General features: G+C 39.9%; 2 protein-coding genes across 3 annotated transcripts; one reads left to right on the top strand and one right to left on the bottom strand.

Annotated features, from left to right (window-relative positions):
* The first annotated feature begins 451 nt into the window (after positions 1-451).
* On the top strand, positions 452-4,436 carry LOC119556498 (protein tilB). Its single transcript, XM_037868758.1, has 4 exons — positions 452-1,309; positions 1,366-2,212; positions 3,475-3,687; positions 4,053-4,436. The coding sequence occupies exons 1-4, from the start codon at positions 1,300-1,302 to the stop codon at positions 4,159-4,161; spliced, it is 1,179 nt and encodes a 392-aa protein (XP_037724686.1). The 5' UTR covers positions 452-1,299; the 3' UTR covers positions 4,162-4,436.
* Positions 4,437-4,887: 451 nt separating this feature from the next.
* Positions 4,888-10,101, bottom strand: LOC119556500 (DDB1- and CUL4-associated factor 7). 2 transcript variants are annotated; one of them, XM_037868760.1, is made up of 6 exons: positions 9,947-10,101; positions 9,353-9,878; positions 9,086-9,278; positions 6,622-7,081; positions 6,382-6,563; positions 4,888-6,319 (listed from the first exon to the last, which is right to left on the bottom strand). In XM_037868760.1, exons 3-6 carry the CDS (start codon positions 9,274-9,276, stop codon positions 6,121-6,123), a joined length of 1,032 nt encoding a protein of 343 aa, XP_037724688.1. In that variant the 5' UTR covers positions 9,277-9,278; positions 9,353-9,878; positions 9,947-10,101; the 3' UTR covers positions 4,888-6,120. The 2 variants fall into 2 exon arrangements, with proteins under 2 accessions (XP_037724688.1, XP_037724687.1); XM_037868759.1 differs by having other exon boundaries at positions 9,353-10,083.
* Between the last annotated feature and the right edge of the window lie 2,135 nt (positions 10,102-12,236).

The following is a 12,236-nucleotide window of genomic DNA, read 5'->3' as shown; positions in this document are numbered from 1 at the left end:
AAATAACGCAGCAAAGCAGGGGCGTCGAAAAAAATCGTTGTCATAGTAGCCGATAGAAGTTTCTTATTATATATGAATGAATAATCCCGGGTATTCCCTAACTGGTTCCTGTTGAATGTTCAAAGAGCTGGGAAAATGGAGTTTGAATAGAGCAGCTGATAAACAGCTCACCAAAGCTCAACAATTCAGCAATTCAACAGTTTAGGGAATACCCTAAATATGATTTTTAATCAGCTACATACATTCTTAAGCCTAGTTACTCACATAAACGAAAACCGCGAGCTAATCATAGGAGTGAGCGAGAGGCAAATTCGCGGCTAAGGCCTAGTACTCAGATCGGCTGAGTTTCACTAGTCGAAAAATCGTATTCTTTGTGGTGTGACCGAAGTTTTCAAAGATCACCCGCAATGCATGTAGCATGGTCTTACTGTCAAGCAGCTGGGTTTGTTGACAAACGTAAAACAAATCAACTGGATCAATTTAAAAAAGAAGAGTCTGCTGGTGCACAAAAAAATTAACATAAAACTAAATGGAATGTTAATCGAATGTTTTATTTATGTAAATTAGTAGTTTAAAGCTTTTTTCTCGTCCCGCGGATACTTCGCTGGGTTTGTTGACAAACAGCAAACAAACCAATTAAAGGAATTTTAAAAAGACGAGCAGCAGGCTGTATAAAAAATTACAATAAAAATAATTGAAATGTAAATTAGTAGCTTAAAGCTTCGTCATCTTATTATCCACCTTAGCAGTATCTTCCCGACACATGCTGCTCAGCTCGGACTCCCAGTATGCCAACATGAGCCAGAAAGTGTAGAAGTGAAAATTTAGAAAATGTGATCTGTTGGGATCGTTGGGAATAAATGCTCAAGTTTATTAGTCTAGTTGTGTTTTTACTCAAAATACGCGTAGAATGACACCTCCTTTGTATAAATCCGATGCTCCATTCAAAATACGCAAAACAAGGTTTGGGGGACTTCTCAAAATGAAAATTGTATTTTGTTTGTCAGCTTGTCCCAAAAGCATTGTTTTAGGGTCCTGGAAATTGCAGATGATATTAAACAACTTAATATAAGAATCTTTAGTTTTACCACTTTTGGACTCTTATCATCTTATCTTCACTACGTTGCAAACATCATACTTAAATCATAATACCCATAAAACTGCAAGGGTATAAGGAGGGTAAAAAAACAATAACAAGGAAATTGGATCGGCATGTACAAATGCTTAGCAACGTAGTTGGCTTTCGCCCTTTAGCTAAGGACTTTCTATTACTTTCCCTTACATCACACTTTTGTCAATATGGTGTCGAGTAAGTAGTTGAAATTCGAGAAATATTTCCTGATTTCGATCCATTTAAAATTTTAGTCACCGAAGAGCTGGTCCGCAAGAAATCGGAGCACAATGAACGTCTAATTAGCACTTTGGAAGAGATTTCATTGCACCAGGAGGATATCGAGGCCATAGAACACATCCAAAACTGGTGTCGCAACCTGAAAATCCTTCTCCTCCAATCCAATCTGATTTCGCGTCTGGAGAACTTGCATAAACTAAAACGTTTGGAGTACCTTAATGTAGCCATCAATAATATTGAGAAGGTGGAGAACCTGGAGGGCTGCGAGTCTCTTACCAAACTGGATCTTACTTTAAATTTTATAGGAGAACTAACCAGTGTGGAGTCGCTATGTGGAAATCACAATCTCCGTGAACTGGTGCTCATTGGAAATCCTTGCGTGGACTATCCACAATACAGAAACTACGTGGTTGCGACTCTGCCGCAACTGAATAGCTTGGATTGCATAGAGATCACACCTTCGGAGCGTCTCCAAGCTTTGAGGGAACTACCCAAAAACCGTGCCATCATCGTCCAGAAGCAGGCAGATCAGGCTATAAGTCGGGATGAGCAGCGTATCCGGGTGGCGGAGCAGCAGTCCGCCTTGGCCGATCGTTGTGCAGGAATAGACGATGAAGAGGAGCGCATTAAAACCTTCTGGCAAGCAAAGAGCGAGCACTGTCCGGAGATTCGCACGGAGATCGCCCGACAGCACCGGATAGGCCGGGAGCGGCACGAAACCAAATCCCCGTTGGATCCTCCGAAGCAAGAGCGCAATCTTTTTGCTCCCTGCGGCAGACCGTACAATCTGAACCAAGGCAAGATGCCCTTTAAATTCCAGGACGAGGCCGACCATTACTTGCTCGAACTAGAAGTATACAGGTAAATTAAGCCGAACAAGAAAGGTAGCTAGCTTCAGCAATGTGTACCCTTAAGATAAGGTCGGCCCATTTTCATGCAATTAAAATCGCATTTCCATATTATACCACTTTATATTTATAACAAGAGAAAACGCTATAGTCGACGGCCTCGACTATCAGATACCCGTTACTCAGCTATCAATAAAGCGCCACCTATCGCCACGTGAAACCTAGTTGGAAACGCTTCCTTCTACTTGTACTTTCCGACGAATCTAGTATACTTTTATAAAATGGGTTTTTCGATTTGAACAGATTTTTACACTGAGGGACCGAGTCTAAATTTAAGAACAATATTCTTATTTCAAGAAGGTTTACTTCTTTAACTTTTTTCTTCAAATAAGAAACTTTTTTAAATATATCGGACGTTCTTAAATTTAAAAACAGTTCATAACTTAATAACTTACAGCGTGATCTAACGGGTAGTGGGGTTGTAACTTTAAATTTGGAGTATTTGCTTAGAAGAGTGCAGTCTGGAGTTCGAGCCCACGAAACAACATGCAGCAAATATGTTTATTTTCACAATCTCTGAAAAACTTCGTTTGCCCTCTTTTGCATTTTCGAACTATAGGGTTAGTGTGTTCGCCTTATAAGTTGGGGTCCTGAGATCGGTTCGACTATCAGTTACCCTATACCCGTTACCCAGTACACCAATTTAAGCTTTTAACTAATGGTCTGATTTAAACCACTGTTTGCAAACTGATAGGTATTGTAATTGTTGTTAAATAAAATAAAATAGAACTTACAATGATACAAAAATATTCGAAAATGTGGGCGCACAAAATTTCGCTGTTTTTTTTTTGGTGCTATAGTCCGCTTGGGACCCGGCTGGTTCTTATAGGCACGAGTGAAATCAACAGGCGCCACACTGAACTTAGCGTTAAACGTTTTAAGGCGCACATACGATGTCTTAACCGAATTTATTTGAATACAATGGATTACAATTTATGACCAGACTTTTTTTGTCACTTTTAAAGTTGGTTATTCAAAAACTGAAAAACCGACCTTTTTTAAATGTTTAACTTTTCAGAGCACCTATCCAATATTAATATATTTATATATTGAAGTTGCGATTTTACTTCGTTGGGGGTTGTTTTTATTTGATATACGCAACAAAATTGCTTATAAATCTTTGACTTCTACTTTAATTTTAAATAAATATTATAAACAGAATATAAGGTTTTGTAATTTCTTTTTTTATTAATCTCATAATATATCTGCCCACAGACACCTGGATACCTCTCTAATTGATGTGGACGTACAGACCATGTATACTAGAGTCACCGTCAAAAAAAAGATCTTTCAGATCGCCTACAGTGAGGAGGTCAAGCCGGATGAGTCTACGGTGCAGCGTTCGCAGATAACAGGTCACCTTAAGGTCAAACTTAAAAAACTAAAAGTCAACGATCTACTGATCACCAAGAAAAGTACGTCTAAAAGGTGAGTGTGCAAAGTATACTAGGCCTGTTTAATTATAAGGTTACCCTGCAGTACCGTACATCGACTTTTTGGTAATGAATCATCGCAAAAAAATATAATCACTAAGCCTAGTTTTGTTCAAATAAAAAATGGTGATAATCTTAACATAAGCATGCCAGTGAAAGAATCATATCAAAAAATTATCCGTTTTAACCCATGATCACCGCATTTTCATCACCTATAATTTAAAATATAGATATCGAGAGAGAGGCTTGATGATGATAAATGATTTTCAGCAGTGATGAATTGTGCAACTGCAGGGTACTCAAAAAATTTAGTGAACTTTAAATTCTTAAGTCTGGACTATAACATGCTTACATTTCTAGCCATGCCCCTTCTGATGATGGAAAGGACGAAAAATCCAAGGAAAGACTCGATGGAGTTGTGGACATCAGTAACATTTGTCCGCCCGACGACCTTCCCGAATTAATATGAAAAGGAATTTATTATTTAAAAATGGTTTATTTAAATATTTGTCTGTTTTGGTTTGTTTTCTCCAACCCCTCATCCTTCGTTTGTTTTTGTTTGGTTTTATCGATCGATCAATTAGCTTCCTAGTAACCTCTTCAGCCCGATCTGATGTCTATATATACGCGCTTGTGTTTGTGTGAGTGTGTGTACATATACAATACATATATAAGTGTAGTTACATTCCCAAATAACGTGAACCGTATAATAAAATAAAGATCACAAACGAAGAAAAAGAAACTGTAGTATATAATATTCGAACATCCTTTTAAGATTTTTTTGTGAGTATACCGTGAAATGCCAAATCAATCAAATCGTCTTTGATTAATGGCTACAAACGCAAAAAATCTGAAAGGATTTAATTCAGTTTATAACTTTTCTGTGGCAAAGTAAGACAGTATTTGGATTAAGGAGATGTTTATTCAGGGGTTTATGGTCCTCTTAAATGGCTATACATAACCAGGGCCTAAGTCTTGCTCAAAAGTCTCACGGCTTCCGACTGCTGATTTGTTGTTTAAAAGTTGCCTTTCATGCTGTATTTACAAAACATGATCATCGGGACTATCGGTACTTCTATCGTTTTTGTATACATATCTATATATATAAGTAAGTTGTGAAACTGCTATAAATTACAAGATACATAAAAAAATTGTTTCGATTTTATGTGAAAAAGTCGATTTTGTCCTGTGGAAAGTATGTGATGTTGTTGGGATTATTCAAGGAGAGTCCTGTTTTATCTGAAATGATCATAGTTTATTTCTGTTTCGTTTCTTCTTTAAATGGATATAGCAACAATCTTGTATTCTCTCTCGCTCATATATTTCAATATTTGTTTTTGCTTTTGCTTTTAGTTTGAATCTTTAAATAGTATTAGAATCTAGCTGTGTTGTGTGCATTTTTTCTTCGGTTTGTTTTTGTTTTATTCTTTTATATATGTAAGTACTTCCACTTATTTATTTAATTCATACCGTATTTTGTTTGTTTTGCATTCGTTTAAGTCCATGGTTTTTTTCATTATATCATGTTTTTGTTGGTTTCCCGTTTTTGGTTCTCATACAAAAATTGAACAAAGTAAAAATATTTCGAAAAAGCGTTGTTACTGTCTACATCATTCCGTTTTTATTTTTCTTTGTGTGTTGCTGTGGCTGTTGCTTTCGCTGTTTTGGCCAGACTCAAAAACTTGGTTAACAATCAATATTCATAGTTGAAAAAACGAGGTAGGACATTGTTTTTTTACTTGTTTTTTTCTTTCTTGCTTCTCTCTATTCTACTTGGGTTTATATAATCAAGAACCAAATGAAATGAAGCGCCTCTAATAGATTGTGGCTTGCATGGGCTGGGCGGTCTTGTCAAGTGTGAAATAAACTATAATTAGAAATACATATTTTGGTTATACCTCATAGACATGACTTACATACTTGTACGGTCAACTAAGCTAATAATTCTAAAATACATGCTCCGTCGCCTTCGTTTTCTCCTTGATACCTCCCTCTCTTTCAATACCTTTCTGTTTCTCCTTTAATTACACAGGCCAAACATTTCAATTTTGTGCTTCTGTGTTATTCTTCCTCTCTTTCTTGCAGTAGACAATAAAGTAAGGGAGTTTGCTTTGGCTCGGTTTAATAAAACCGAAAATGTGTTTTCTGCGATCGGATTAAAGAAAAAAACAAGGGATAGTTTTTCTCGTGGCAACCGTTGGATCGGCTGGGATATGGGTGAACCCCCTTAAACAAACGACGGAAGCGTGTTGAAAAAACCGATACAACTTAAGCTCACTCCTTTCCGCCTTCAAGTAACCAACAGCAAATGTGTGTGTTGTTGTGGGTAGTGTATGTTTTTTCTGACGTTCTGTTTTTTGTTGACTGTGCGTTGTTCAGCAATTGCAACCAGGTGCTATAGCCAGGGACCAGACCAAAAAATTGACTCTTAGACCCGCAGAATCTCGCACGCTTTGTTGTAACAAATGGCTATCCAGTCGGGCTGTGTGGCACCCCACTGGATCTGATTGACTTCGCCCTCGGCAGCTGTATAGGCTAAAATTGGATCCTCTATTGCACGTGGCATTTGTTGTATATCCCAGATCAGTGCTTGGTGATCATCACCGGCAGTGCAGATGTGACAGGAACTGAAATACGAAGTACAATGCATATTTATGATGGAACGAGTTACGTTTCACTGGAAACTCACCTATGCGGCGCCCACGCAATACCGTTGACGCACGCTCTGTGATTGCTCAGTCTTGCAACGGGTGTACAAGGAACACGAACATCTAAAATTATAACTTCGCACGAGTCCATGGCAACAGTGGCTAAATAGTTCGGATCCTGTTTGTTCCAGGCCAAGCGCAGCAGCGCCGTGTGGGCAGGATCCTAAAATGGTTACGTAAATAAATTGATCATCGTGTTTCACTCCTTGCGCTCTACCCACCTCATAGATAATGGTTGAATGCTCCAAATGGCGCAGATCAAACATGCGCACCGATCCATCAGCTCCCACCGAGGCGAACATGTCCCGACCGCCGCCTGCCCGCGAAAAGGCAATGTCGTAGACCTCCTTGTCGTGGGCAATCAGCTGCGTCTTCACGTGTCCCGCCACATAGACGCGGGCGTGCGGCTGTCCAGTCTCCAGTCCCCATATAGTGCATGTGGTGTCTATTGAGGAGGTGCCAACCAGATTTGGATCTACCTCGTTCCAATCAAACGAGGTAAGCGGGGCGCAGAAGTCACTATTCTTGTTATTGTTCAAAACGCATTCAAGCCGTGTGTCTGGTTCGCCGGCACGCCACACCCGCAAATAGTCTCCGCTGGTGGCCAAAAGATCGGGATAGACGCCCTTGGAGTCCGGTATCCACATGATCTTGGTTGTCGGATATGGATGGTCAAAGGTGCTAGTTCGGAAAGCAGCAAATTAGAAAATAGGCAAGGGTAAATTAGGACAATGTGGAAGTACATAAAATATAAAATGTGGTTGCGCCTATAGGCTAAAATTAAAAAAACCATTACGAACATTGGCTATAAGTAACCCAATTTTCTAAGCTTCTGTATAACAAAGCAATATTTTTTAAAGGACGTTCTAAAACAGAAATTAAGCTGTAAAGACAACTTATTGTTTAATTTAATTTTGGTAGGTTACTCCTATCAGTTTGTTTATGGAGGTACAAAAATGTGCATCAATGTGCAAAGCAATATTGGAAGTATGGGCGTATATGAAAACGCGATTTGTCTTCAAAAATTATTTTAATTTTTTATTAAAAAAAAAAAAACAAAATGTCAACCCAAAAAGTTATTAAAGTTATTATACCAAATTAAATTCTTAAGCAGCGCAAGTTTGTTTCAGCAAAGTGCCATAAACACTCTAACGCCCACAAACGCATAACGCTGGTCTGTATGGCGCCCACATTTTAAAAGACTTTGTAAAAAGGGATTTTGTTTCGTGTATCAATGGAAAACATGCCAAAAATGCATCAAAGTTTTCACCGATAGGTGAAGGTTAAGTCACTTCGCGAAATAAAAGCAGTCGCTTTGCCGCTTGCATATCTCCGTACCTATGAAGCCCAAGTTTGTTTCAGCCGAGTATCACACCCACTCTAACGCCCGTAGCACTAAGTTTTTCCTTTTGCCCACATTTTTGAGTTCAAATTTGACATTCAGATTCTCCTAGAGCATTTTAAGTTCATGTTTGTTTTAACCAGTGCCACGCCCACAAATTGCAAAATTTTTGGCGCCTACATTTTAAAAGATTTTTTCATTGTACATTTTATTGATTAAATCGGACCATTAGTCAATTAGCTAAATTGGTAAGCTGACTAGCAGGAATATGACAGTCGAGGCATCTTAAAAAATTTATCGTAACATTAATAAGTTATCGCTGTGGAAGGCAGTCCACGTAGTGAAGAAGGGCAACACGAGAAAACGAAACGGATTCCATACGCCCGTAACTTCTGAACTACTAAAGCTACTTGAGCTATATGTCATCGAAAAGGTATTCTTAACGTTATTTGTCTAAAGACCACTCTTTGAAAATTATGCGCATCCAACTCTATTTTAGGGTCATAGAATCATTTAAATTGTGTTAAACAACTCGATTACAGAAATTTTGGCCTTACGATTTTTGAAAACGCGTTTTTGCTTTAAATATCTATATCTTATGTCGTTAAAAAGGTATTTTGGAATCCTATTCGCCATAACTACATTTTTTCAAATATAGTTTGCAAGTTATGGGAATAGGGATTTTTTGGGACACTTTTTGGTACTCAAATCGGGCTTAAGCGATTTCTTTATAATTTTTATACCCGTTACTCGTAGAGTAAAAGGGTATACTATATTGGTCGGAAAGTATGTAACAGGTAGAAGGAAGCGTTTCCGACCCCATAAAGTATATATATTCTTGATCAGGATCACTAGCCGAGTCGATCTAGCCATGTCCGTCTAACGCCCACAAACTCAAAAATATCGGAAAAATATGAACGCTGATATCTCGGAAACTATGAAAGATAGAGAATTGGGATTTCAGATTTAGATTCCGTAGCCTTGTACGCAGCGCAAGATTTTCATGCGAATATGCCACGCCCACTCTAATGCCCACAAACTGCCCAAACCTGTGGCGACCACAAGTTTCATGCTAGAAAAAAAAAAACTAAAATGTATTAGTCTCGCCAACACCTATTGATGGACCTAAAAAAAGTTTTCCACGCCCACTCTAACGCCCATAACTTAAATCTGTCTACCGCCCACATAACCATATATTGAGATCGCGGGTAGTTGGCGCATTACAATCTCCCTATCGTCCCTTTAGCCGAGTAACGGGTATCTGATAGTCGAGGTACTCGACTATAGCGTTCATCCTTGTTTAACTTTACTCCTAGTAAATTTTAGTTTGTCGCTCGATTTACCTCTTAGCACTAAATTCGCTTGTGTCCTCGTCCAGGCTGATGATCTGCACCTTGTTGTTGTACTCCTCGATGAAGCTGCCCAGTGCGAGTCGGAATCGCTTATCAGGCCGAACACTCCAGTTCATGGAGTACAGTGGCCATGGTGCGAGATATTTATAGATCTCCTTGCGCTTACCGGCGGTGGATGACATAACTGTGGATTGTGAAAGGATCTGTATGAGGATCTGATTGAAAGACAGGGATTCAGAATCGGCATCGAGAACTCACCTGAACTGTGTGATGGGAAACCCAGACTAAGGTGATGATCAAGACTTAGATGACCAGGTGCTGTTGAGTTTCCTCAAGGCCGTTTCGCTGGTGGGTAGTTGACTAAAAAACACCGACTCCGTAGACGACAATAATGGTGATGATGATAAAATGACCACCTAGAGCAGTGGACAACTCAACAAAACGTCATGGAATAGGAAATAAAGGTCCTCGCTGGCCACTGTCATTGGCACACTCTACCAGCTTTTCTTTTGGCTTTTCTTTTAGCTATCCCTTTTTTCCGTAATTCACTTCATTTTTTGTTCTGGCAGTGCTGCCAGCTTGGCCGTTTTTCGGCTGGAGTCCGACAGTTCGCCGGCGTTTTTCCGACCAAATTAGAGGCTGGAGAACACTAATCAGACTCTTCGGAGTTTACCCAACAAAAAGGACGAGCAAATCAATCCAACGGCGTGAGCATATCGGCTGCAGCGCGTCTGTTTGGCCAGCAATTTAATATATTCCCGGCACTCCGTAAAAGTTGGCAGCACTGAAACGTAATGCGACGCGACAATTCGTTTGTGTGGCCTTTGAATTCGCTAATTGCGGCAGGTTTACCTATTCCGTTGACAAACAACTGGACAAACGCAATTCTCTGGAGCGACACACCGGCGGTTAAAGGCGTTGTAACAGGAGGAGTTAGTAACAGAAGAAATTTTAACAGAATCTCTTCGCCAGATTTTTCACACAAAAACTAGAGCTGGTCAAGCAATCAATAGCCCTATCGATGGTATCGATATTTTTAAACATCGCGTCATCGATGCTTCCGGTATCAATAATTTGTTGTTAAATCAACTGGGGTATTCGCAAAATTTTAAAATACCAGCAAGAGATCGATTCTTAATGTCTCCAATAATTCCTTTCATTTTTAAACAGCCTACAGCCCTTTTCCTCAGTGTTCAAGTGGCTTATTCATCAATTTGCCGTTCCTAAAATTTCCCAGTAATAGGTTCGGCCCACAGATGATCGGCCATTACAAACCGAAACCGAACAGAAGAGAACGTGCAAATAGATTTATTTTGAAAACAAGACAAAACAAGGAAGAACGCTATAGTCGAGTGCCTCGACTGTCAAATACCCGCTAAAGGGAGCGCAAGGGAGATGACAATATGAAAGCAGCAAGCGCATTTCCCGAGAATGTAATGCGCCACTTAGCGGTGATTCAAATATTCTATAACACAATTTCTTATTGAATGGTCCGATTTAAGCAATTTGTAGATGGATGTTGACAATAAAACAAACTCCCATTTACACATTGACAAAATCTTCGAAAATGTGGGCACCAGACAGATTTTTAGCTTTTGTGGCCGTTATGCCCTATTCACACAAAGGGGCTTCCGCTTCAGCGACCAAATTCCGCTTCTGCGACTGTTTCTTCTTTAAGCCTAGTACTCACATCGACGAAAACCGCGAGCTAACCAAAGAAGGCTAAAGCTTTTCGTCGGGTCTGTTTTTCAGCGCGGTACTCAGATGAGCTAAGGAAATACCAGAAAAAAAACCAGATTTCGGGAGTGAATTTTCGATGAACGCCGTTAGCCGCGGCCCAAAGAATAAAGCCTAGTACTCAGATCGGCTAAGAGTTTCACTAGTCGAAAAATCTTATTCTTTGTAGTGTGACCGAAGTTTTCAAAGTTCACTCGCCATGCATGTAGCATGGTCTTACTGTCAAGCAGCTGGGCTTGTTGTCAAACGGAAAACAAATCAATTGGAATTTCAATTTCAATTTAAAAAAGAAGAGTCTGCTGCTGCACAAAGAAATTCAAATTAAAATAAATAAAATTTTCATCGAATGTTTTTATTAATGTAAACTAGAAGTTTAAGGCTTCCTTCTCGTCCCACAGATGCTTCGCCATCTTTCCCGCGCCATCTGTAGTCCAGCTCCGAGCTGGTCAATTATGTCTGGTGATGGCTCCTCCAGCTGTCCCTTCGCGGGCGACCTTATTTCCTCCTCCCTATAGAAGCCGGCGCATCCTCTACCTTCGCTCCATCACCAGCTGCCTAATAGCTGGTGAGGGAGGAGTCCTCGTCGGAGATCGAGCGATGTCCCATGTTCCTTCCTACTGGGATTCTCTAGTGGATCTCCTCTAACGCTTCAACTATTCTGCGGATTTACCCCGATGTGGTTTTGTTTCCTGTCGGTCAAGTCCCACAACAATAGGCAACAGCTTGGATTAGACGTCTTTTTTCATCTGCACTGACCTCCTTTAGTCGATTTGGGTGTTTTTCATCCATTTTTTATTTTTAAATTCCCCACCGACTCTGCACGAACACCGCCAAAGATTAAATTTCTTATTCTTTGAGCCGCGGCTAACGGCGTTCATCGAAAATTCACTCCCGAAATTTGGTATTTTTTCTGGTATTTCCTTAGCTCATCTGAGTACCGCCCTGAAAAACAGACCCGACGAAAACTTTAAGCCGCCTGTTTGCCTGTCGCTCACTCCTATGGTTAGCTCGCGGTTTTCGTCGATGTGAGTACTAGGCTTAAGATATGTAATCTTTGGCGGTGTTCGTGAAGAAGCAATGGAGAATTTAAAAATTTTAAATGGAAGAAAAACCCCAAAAACGGTTAAAGGAGGTCAGTGCAGATGAAAAAGAACGCCTAATCCAAGCTGTTGCCCATTATTGTGGGACTTGACCGACAGGAAGCAATACCACAACAGAAGCAAATCCGCAGAATAGTTGAAGTGCTGGAGGAGATCCTCTAGAGAATCCCAGTGGAAAGGAACATGCCAAGTGCGACTTCGCTCTCTACATGCCGAGCGTGTCCTCTCAAAGAAAGTATGATCTGGCCAAAATAATTTGGGTGCGTTGTACTAATAGAAGGATCTTTTTAGCAGAACCACCAGTA

The sequence above is a fragment of the Drosophila subpulchrella genome, chromosome X (genome assembly GCF_014743375.2).
Source record: "Drosophila subpulchrella strain 33 F10 #4 breed RU33 chromosome X, RU_Dsub_v1.1 Primary Assembly, whole genome shotgun sequence".
Classification (NCBI taxonomy): domain Eukaryota; kingdom Metazoa; phylum Arthropoda; class Insecta; order Diptera; family Drosophilidae; genus Drosophila; species Drosophila subpulchrella.
This window is presented reverse-complemented; position numbering and strand designations above follow the sequence as displayed.

Coding starts and splice junctions, on each gene's coding strand:
- LOC119556498 (XM_037868758.1), top strand. Junction 2,213..3,474: donor CTCGAACTAGAAGTATACAG/GTAAATTAAGCC, acceptor ATCTGCCCACAG/ACACCTGGATACCTCTCTAA. Junction 3,688..4,052: donor AAGAAAAGTACGTCTAAAAG/GTGAGTGTGCAA, acceptor TTACATTTCTAG/CCATGCCCCTTCTGATGATG.
- LOC119556500 (XM_037868760.1), bottom strand. CDS start 9,276: ATGTCATCCACCGCCGGTAAGCGCAAGGAGATCTATAAATATCTCGCA. Junction 7,082..9,085: donor AGCGAATTTAGTGCTAAGAG/GTAAATCGAGCG, acceptor TTTCCGAACTAG/CACCTTTGACCATCCATATC. Junction 6,564..6,621: donor ATTCAACCATTATCTATGAG/GTGGGTAGAGCG, acceptor TAACCATTTTAG/GATCCTGCCCACACGGCGCT.